Source organism: Saccoglossus kowalevskii, chromosome 13 (genome assembly GCF_978046115.1).
Source record: "Saccoglossus kowalevskii chromosome 13, keSacKowa6.1, whole genome shotgun sequence".
NCBI classification, from domain to species: domain Eukaryota; kingdom Metazoa; phylum Hemichordata; class Enteropneusta; family Harrimaniidae; genus Saccoglossus; species Saccoglossus kowalevskii.
The window spans coordinates 22518529-22528222 of record NC_140653.1 but is presented as its reverse complement, the minus strand read 5'-3'; the positions used below and the strand labels follow the sequence as shown (position 1 = coordinate 22528222).

The window sequence follows — 9694 nt, the reverse complement described above, 5'->3', positions numbered from 1 at the left end:
AAGAACCCGCAAAATTAAATCAGTCATTTTGATATATAATCTTGCTCATTGTGAAGAGCTGAGAAATAGGTAGCCAGCAGGCTCGTTCGACTGTTAACGATTAGTCAAAATACCCGCAGGTCAGATGAAAAAAATTATCGAGAATAGATCGTAGTCTTGTAGATTGTCTAAAGAGCTGTTATAATGGCCAAAATTGTGGGTATCATACTTGTTTGCGGTTATTGTGATATTATAAAGATACAGTTTTGCTACTAAAAATCGCGGTATAAAAAACTTACACATGGAACATGTTTCGAGACATATTAGCTAATACATTGACGAATAATTATAATAATGGTACACTTTTAGTTCAATATCTAGAAGTTGTAATTATCGTAATTCCATTTTCGTCTTCCATCCATTCGTGTAAATATTACCACCACTAAGAGCAAATATTATTTGTCTAGCTATTTGGCTAGCTACAGTTGAATCGAACACATGGAGGAAAAAAGTTCTACTTAAGAAAAAAACTATTTTTAAAACTCTGCTATTCAGCATGATTGTTCATGAACACAGAGCTAGAGGTGCTTGTTATTTCTGAACCGTGACGGCTATGAGTAGAATGCACTTTTAAAGATTGGTTTAGAAATTGGAGACGAAACTTTAAAACAAACATTGAAACACAAGTATTACGTGTTATTCAACAAATGTTTCTGCAGTACCCATCCTTTCTCTAGACTTTTAAAAATACAATGCAGTGAATAATAATTAAAAATTGAGATTCCCAAATTTTGTATTCGTGGGGGTAGTTTATTTTATGTCGATTGGGTGGGTAATAATAATATTAATAATAATAAATGAATCTAAAACCTTTGATAAATCAAGGCTAGGAGCGCCTAGCTAAAAAGGCAGTAGGACTACATTGCCCACAAGTGATAGCCGTTATATCGTAACGCCACCATAATACATGCATCTATCTACCCCAATCTCTTACAATGACATCCGATGAGTGAACTAACTTTAATATAACTTTAAAATAAACATACGCGTTAGTTTAACTTTATTTGGTTTATTTGGTCTTGAACTTGTGGAGTTGATTACACTTTTCGCTACATGTACATATCATATAATATTTCGTGAAGTGTGTTGAAACACTGACTGCACTTGCAGTTGTGATATCAACTTTCTGAATTTATTTCACCAATTTACGAAATGGATAGCAGGCGTCATCTTTGATCGTGCACGATGTAAGTAAAACAATTACAAATTCCTCACCCCTGTGAGTAATCCAAACATTTAGGAATGTTAACGTTGTTTTGGTGAACATAGCTAGGCTATGCCATGGTGTACTAAACTGTTCTGTTCTATGCCGTGCAGTGATTTACTGTTGTGGTATGGTATACTGTTCAAGAACCACCGAGGAGTTCCTGGCTTAAATTGGACGAGGGCGTATATCTGAGTCCATTTTTAAACCAAGAAACTCCGAGAAGAGTTGGTTCTTTATCTCAAACCATGATATTAATTAATCTATTCTATTTTATATCGAACGGAGATTTATAGAATATACTTGCCCAATTTAGTACCAGTCGTTGTTTGTATTTACGTAATGTACGGGGGTGATTATTGTTGTTGTATAAATGTGTTACGTAACTGTTTTTCGTTCAGATGAGCAATAAAGTGTGAGCATAAAATAAAAACGACCAAGATGTGCATGGCACGGCATGGCACACCCAATCACGAGCACTTTCTGCATTCCCCTGCATTCTTTTAATATTAAGTAGGAAGTTAATACATTTGTATCATATGGGAATCAACCTTGTTATGAAACTTCAGTAAGAAGTATTAGAACTCATGTCGGGTATTCTGGCCTTACTTGCTGGGTATTGCCCCAGACAATTACCGCACAATACAACAGTGTGACGTCATGGTCGTGGTTTAAATGATGTGATGCGACTGTTATATTCTATCCTATCCTATTGTATGATGTGTGGTGTTATGTTGTGTTGTGTTGTGTTGTGTTGTGTTGTGTTGTGTTGTGCTGTGTTGTGCAGTTCTGTTTTGTGTTGTGTTGTGTTGTGTTGTGCTGTAGTGTGTTGTGCTGTGCTGTAGTGTGTTCCGGGAGTGTGTTGTGCTGTGCTGTAGTGTAGTGTGTTGTGCTGTGCTGTTGTGTTGTAATGTGTTGTGTTGTGCTGTGTTGTGCAGTTCTGTGTTGTGTTGTGTTGTGTTGTGCTGTAGTGTGTTGTGCTGTGCTGTAGTGTGTTCCGGGAGTGTGTTGTGCTGTGCTGTAGTGTAGTGTGTTGTGCTGTGCTGTTGTGTTGTGTTGTAATGTGTTGTGCTGTGCTGTGCTGTGCTGTTGTGTTGTGTTGTGCTGTGCTGTGCTTTGTGTGCTGTGTGCTGTGATGTGTTGTGTTGTGCTGTGTTGTGTTGTATTGTGTTGTGCTGTGATGTGATGTGTTGTGCTGTGCTGTGCTGTAGTGTGTTGTGCTGTGCTGTGCTGTGTTGTGTTGTGTTGTGTTGTGTTGTGTTGTGTTGTGTTGTATTGTGTTGTGTTGTGTTGTGTTGTGTTGTGTTGTGTTGTGTTGTGTTGTGTTGTGTTGTGCTGCGATGTGCTGCGTTATACTATGTGATGTTATCCTAGGTAGATGACGTAGCTGTCAATGTATGTAGCTAGTCATTGAAAATACGGACGTTGAAAACACTACCAGCATGCTAGCAATAAAACAGGTTTCAAATTTAGAAGAAAATTGTAAAAAATATTGCTGAATAACCAAAAATCTCGTATTTTGGATGTGATTCAAGGCATCATAATGGTATATATGACACATTGAAGGTTTCCCAGTAACCCATACTGTGGCCACTTTTATTTACTTTGTTGGCAATAATTATTCGTGTATATAGCGCGGTTCGTATTGGGTTGAGTTGAATTGATGAATGGATACACAGGTTGCCGGGTTACCGAAGAATGTTTTCCGAGACCTATGCGACGGCGAAAACGGCAATCGATTCTGAAAATTGAGCTATAAAAGCGGTCAGCTCTATATGCTTAATATACCGTGTAGTGTTAGTGAATCAAATAGCTGTGGAACAGTGAGTACATATTTAATAGCATATCAATTCAAAACGTCCGATCGAGTCGTCGCGTGCACTGCATTGTGGGTCCCATGCGGCGCATGAGTGGACATTGTTCGACGGCTGTGTCGCTTTAACTACACTGAAACTCGACACTCGAATAGCCCCCCCCCCATATACATACAAACCCATGCACTATTCGGCGTCGTCATTTTGTCATACAGTTTTAAATAGTTCGACCTGTCTGTTAAAAAATACACATTACAATACAGTACATTGGTTTGATTACTTTAACTAAAACACTGGGACGGTTAGCAAAATGGCTCAACCCTTTTCGCCCGGGAAACGTTTTGTCAATTTACATGGTAAAAGCATATTTCTGCAGTTCAATTCTTACACGTTTTATTGAAAACAAATCATTTATATTTTCTTCTGAACATCCTTTTAATATATTTTTGGGATCAAATAGTTTTTGCTCGATCTTCGCGCTAAAATTTACTGTATACTTAAATGTTTATGTTCGATACTTACTATTATATCAAATCATGATCGATTCACTTCAATGAATACATGAGAAAGATAGCGACTAAATCTAAATCTAAATTACCTAATTTTGTTCAGTAATTATTATGCACACACGTGAGTTCGACTTAGTTTTCAATAACCTGAATGCATCAAAAGCTGCATCGGCACGTTTTCTTCACAGCTCGAAATTAAATGAATTTTTATAGAACGTATTTTCCACAGTCAAATCCGCTCCCCCGCCATCAACGCACTGTGATGCTAGACTGTCTCGTTTTGACACGGCATCGTGATTGGTCAGGTTGATTTCAAACTCGTCCGACGAACCGCTACGACACACACGTGGTCTCTTCTTGTTCGATTTGTAAAAGTAAGCAGCGGTCGCTATGACAACAATCGCAATTGCTACAACCGTCACAGCTATTCCCACTACTATTTTATTGCTGCTGTGCATTTTGGGATTTTGCTGAAACGACTTTTTATTGAAACCGTCCGTAACGTCGTTTTCTGTATACGCCGTCGCCTGGGCTGAAAATGAAGAAGACTTTCCGCTGACTGCCGGTGGCGTTCTGGGCATGGAGGTAAAACGGTCGATTTCTTCGGACACCGAATGAACATTGGGGTTGTCGAATTCCACCGTTGTAAAATCATCGACAACATCAAGCGTGGCTCCCTCTGTCGACGAGGAAATGAATGTAGTCGTTTTTACTGCGGTTGGTGGCGCACTATCCGATTTATGACTATTGCTTGAGGTGTACATATTTGTTGTTTCTTTTAGTTGACTGCTGTGTCCCTGTGTCGTGATTTCTGATGACACTATTGAAGAAGTCTCAGCTGCTACCGTTGTATCGACCATTGTATTGGTAGTGACAGTAGTAACAATATCTTTAGTGGTTTGTAATACTACTGTCGGTGGAAATTCGGTCGTTGACAACGGCGTAGAACTGGAAGTTTTTAATCCCGCTGTAGTCGTCACTACAAAAACATAACAAAGCGTTCGAGTTAGTGACATTTTATCTGGTATATTTTTTGGTTCAGCATAATAAAAAACAAATACATATGTAGTGCATGTCGTTTGAGGGCGCTGCTTACCATCGAAACTTATATTGTTACCAGCATGCGAAAAATAGATATGCCTCTCGAAGCTATTACTCAAATATATTTGTCCTTCTAGCCAAAGAGGTGGAGCTAATAGAACACGGTAACCACTGCGAATGTACGGCTACCATGGCAACATCCAGCGAGTACGTGAAGGATGAGTGTTCACTGAATTGCAGGGAATGTGACAATGTGTAAACAATACCGCAGCATGCACGCGACGGAAACACGCCCTCAAGTATTGTTGATGATTGGGATCCACCTTCGAATTTGGAATAATGAAATGAATGCTTCAATTTGTATTTGAACGGCGATAAAATCATGTGATTAGGTTCCTGTATTCTAATTTAAACACTAGTCACCAAGTAGAACGTAACATCGTTATCATACATGACACTTATTGTGCGCCGACGCCGGTACATGTACCTCTGTTTAAAGCGGGAGCGTCGTCACCTGCGCACGCGCGGGAATTGAGTCTTAAGCGATGATAACAACACACGCTAAAATTGCAAAGGCTCATGGTAGACGCATGTTTGTAAACAATGACACGCTATGGACATCTGACGCGTGCGCAGGTGACGACTCCCTTGCTTTAAAGGGGGAGTAATAAACAAACAAATGTATTTTAAACGCGTTGTGTGCGTCGCTATTAGTCCCATGTCGAACAGGACCCGGCGCGACGACTACAGCCCTTTGAGCCTTGCATTTGGGTTCAATTTTAATGTTCTTACGCCATATTCAATAAAATGTTGCGCAGATAGTCGATCAAGAACATTTATTAAAAAAATATGGGAATATTATTAAATTCTTCATTAACTATGTATTTGTTCAAGAAATAACATGTACGCACCTTGTTGTTCGCACTGGTTACCAGTGAAGCCATCTGCACATAAGCAATTGTAACTGTTCAGAGAGTCGACGCAGGTGGCGCCATTCTGGCAAGGATCGCTGTTACACTCGTCAATCTCTGTAGACATTTAAAATAAATTGGAGGATGTTAGAATTGTTTCAATTGTTTGAAATAGTGAAAACGCCAGTATGCATGCGCTTAAGATTACCTGCATAGATAAATTAAAGAGACATGCCCTTGCGTTTTTTTCGAATAATATTACTGTGTTTCCTCTTGGTTTTCATATGTTCATATCGAGATATAATATCAAATAAAATGATTTTAAAATTCACAAGGTTATCCGTGTTTCCACATTTGTATCACATGTTTTACGATGCTACAGGAAACCATTAAAATATTTTAGTCGTAACGATCTCCGATATCTCTGCTGTCACCCCTTCCACAGATTAAAATACCATGGTGACTGGGTCAAGGGTCAGTAGACGCGATGATGAGAGAAAATGCAAGACTATTTGATGAGAAAAACAATTTTTTCGCACTCAACGAAACCCCGGTGGTCTTTACGTTTTGGGCCAACCAAATCACGGTAATCATTTAACAACGTCACTGTAGTGTGTACGGAAACCAGCGCAATTAAAAACCCATGTGTACTATCATAACCATAGTATTTACCTTCCCTAATATTTTATCCGAGTAAAAACAATTCCACAATTAAAAAAAAAAAAGAAATGAAAAACTAAAGGCACTTTACCAGTGTCACAATTAACGTTACTCCACCCGTCTTCACAGTCGCATATATATTGACTGTCACCAAAAAAATGAAAACATTCACCGTGCTGACAAGGATTGCTCTCACACTCGTTCACATCTGGTGAGTAAACAAGACGTAGTCAATTTAGTGTAACACATCCATACTCTGTTTCTCGCCCTACAATCTTTTCAACAACACTTTTTTTTAAAAATAGAAATTAGTCAATTACTCTATTACTCAAAATCAATATGAAAATGTCAAGCCAAACAAAGCATTAGAAGTCAAACAAGCAATCCACGACACAACAAACAATTTACAAGTATACTACAAACAATCTTCAAATCATTTAGGGGAAGGACTTATGCCATTGACTTCAATACATAAAACTATGAAGTGATGTCAGAATGGCACAATCATCCTTTTCACGCCACAATCGCCAAATATCCATTAGGAATGTCACGTGACATTAGGACAATCTCAGATCATCTGTATAACGTTTTGTATTTTTTTGACATTTTTTTTTATTACTCATAAACAAAACAATACAGAACTTAAGGAAATAAACTGTATAACTCATTAAGTCTGCTATTTAATGTTACGGCTGGTCGTTCTAAATTTAATACTTTAATACTTTATCTCGACGCAATGCATTTAATGTAAATGGCTCTACTGTATAGTAACTACTCATACGTATATTCGTACTTTTCAATATTTATTATACTATTGTGAAACATGACACATCTATATATAATTGAACAATTGACACGATTTCGATGCTTATTTAAAAACTCGTATCCTCAAGAATATGTATTCAAGTACGCACTCGGTTGTATATCTAATCTTATGTAAGTTTTAATAAACGTTTTTATTTAAAAAAAAAATACTTCGAAAGAGAAAAAAGAACCACAAACATGAAAAAAGTGCATACGTAATGATGTAACAAAATGTTGAACATGTAAGTAACTCTCATCGCATATAAGTATAGGCCACGTATATCCACTTTATGATTAACAATGATATCAGTGTATGCTAATGGAAGTATACCATAACGAGTGTGGTCTGGGTTTCGTACAGGCGGATAATAATAGTTGATGGTTAGTCGCGACATTGTGACTGCGAGAACAATTATAACAATGAAGATTACACTGAGAGTAACATATATATATATATATAGATCTATGATCCTCGAATATCAGCACGGAAAGATGTAAGACATCGTAAAGTGAAATTGTCAGTCTTGTTTTGAATTCATTGTTTATTCGGGAAATAAGTAATGCACTGAAACACTTTACAATGGCACAAGTGAGTTCATCAATTGACCTCAGTTTCAAAGATATGGCCTTAGAAATCACGTTGATACCCAGATGCCATAGGACATGTTTTTGCACCACAAATACTGATCCAATTTCTCGCGTCAACGTACCCACTGCTCCAAATACCACGGGTACATAGCAATCTCTACCATTAGACCCAGGCAACGGTGACCAAGGATCACCGCAGAATGGCGTGTGGCACATGTTGCACATGGTGCACATAGGTCCTGGTAACAGTTAATGCAATGACGCCGGAAGAGAATAAATTCGAGAGTCTCGTGGATTGATCCCTTGGCGGCCATTTACGGTTAAGGCCTATAAGACGTTGTATTACGCAGCTAATTTTTAGTGCATGCAATCATTTGTCGTCTCACAGATTGCTTAGCTAAGATGTGTTATGCTGCATGATTTTTCATAGTATTTAGTAAGATACATTTCTCGATTATTAGTCTAAACGGAATGGTGTAGACGTATGACGCGTTTGTTTACTTGCGCCTTACCACACAACACTTACCGGACTCGCACGTCAGACCTTCGAACCCAACAGGACATTTACAGGTATACAGGTTTTTACCATTCTCGCAAGTAGCGCCATTAATACAAGGGTTGCTGAGACACTCGTCAACGTCTGGAAAAAAACAAACAAGTTATTATGCCACTAATAGTTTACACAAGTCGATCGAGTTAAAATTATCATAACATGGGTAAGTGGCATCTGGTAGCTACAAATACGTAACCAGAAAGCAGACGTCATACAGTCTCGATATTTTGTATCACTTATAATTTATTACGCATGCGTTAAATCAAACAAGCTATAGGCTTTTGGCAGTTTGGTTCAAGCACGATTGTAAAGACTCACATTCAATTGTCATCAATGTATATTCTATATATAGGGTGGGTTACTTTGCATTGTATTGACAAGCATCGCCCACCCCATCTGTTGTTATGCTATATTTTCGGGATGTCTTTTAAAATTCTAATTTCCTAATTCTATTGGAAGTACCATTTAGTATACTCTGTCTGACCTTATTATAGCATTCCGAATACTGAAAATCAAAACAATATAATATGCCACTATCGTCGCTCTGATGTAAACATACTCATGTATGAATGAGGAAGGATAGTCTAGACTGTTTTTTCTACAAGCAACTGCAAATATTTTTGACGATTTCACAGTGTGTTAAATCAAACATTTACCTGCAAGTTACCGAGTGACAGAGAGAAGTTTGGAAGCATATTTCGGTGAATATTACGTACTGAGCTGCGAATTATATTACAAACAAAATGGTGGCTTTGATGACGTACTCATCACGTGACACTTGTGATCAAATCACAAATGATCGGTTAACATTGACAGAATGTATTCATGTACTAACCTAATTCGCAGTTTCTTCCTTTCCATCCATGCGGACAATGACACACGTATAAAAAACGACCGGCTCCATGGTAACAAGAACCGCCATTTTGACATGGCTGACTAAAGCATTCGTCGAAATCTAGTAACAACAATGAAATACAAAATAACGGTATGTGACGAGTATAATTTATGGTGTGTGAGTGGGGACTGCGCGTAGGGAGGGTATTTTTCAACAATTAAAACATACTTGATTTGAACATCTACACTTCAGTTTTCACTCTAATATTGATAGTGTAACGTTCGATTGTCCAATGCGAAGGGGCACTGTCGTTAGTTGTTCTGTTCATTTGGTTTGACTTTTGTTTCGCGCGCGTTGCTAAGTTTGTGATTCATACTTTGATTCATGTGACATGAACATGTTTAACACTCACCGTAAATGTGTTTCTATGTAAACATTTCTAATTATTACTGAGCTAGGGAAACCTTTACCCTGTTGAACGAGTCTCGCCATGCGCACATGCGCAGTTATGACGACAGTGTACCACCTATGGACATTGATACGTAAAATTTCGCGTTCAACAACGGAAGGTCATGGCACCTTCTTACAACTTGAAGTAAAAACTTATCTTCGAAATAGATATGTGAATGCATTTTGAGATACTACTAGTATTATGATTCTATATAATGAATATTATCGTCTCAAATTGGAGATTAAAACTTGAAATTTACCACTGTGACAATTACTGTCTTGCGTT

At 38.0% G+C, this 9694-nt stretch overlaps 1 protein-coding gene across 1 annotated transcript in view; it reads right to left on the bottom strand.

The window, feature by feature from the left end:
• Positions 1-3057: 3057 nt before the first annotated feature.
• The window catches only part of LOC102809570 (uncharacterized), a 31449-nt gene continuing 24812 nt past the window's right edge, over positions 3058-9694 (bottom strand). Inside the window, exons 16-20 of the mRNA XM_085507360.1 lie at positions 8959-9078; positions 8097-8210; positions 6270-6386; positions 5519-5635; positions 3058-4545 (exon numbers count right to left, since the gene is read on the bottom strand). Coding sequence (XP_085363486.1) covers positions 3749-4545; positions 5519-5635; positions 6270-6386; positions 8097-8210; positions 8959-9078 — 1265 coding nt within the window. The 3' untranslated portion in view covers positions 3058-3748. The remainder of the gene's footprint in view (positions 4546-5518; positions 5636-6269; positions 6387-8096; positions 8211-8958; positions 9079-9694) is intronic.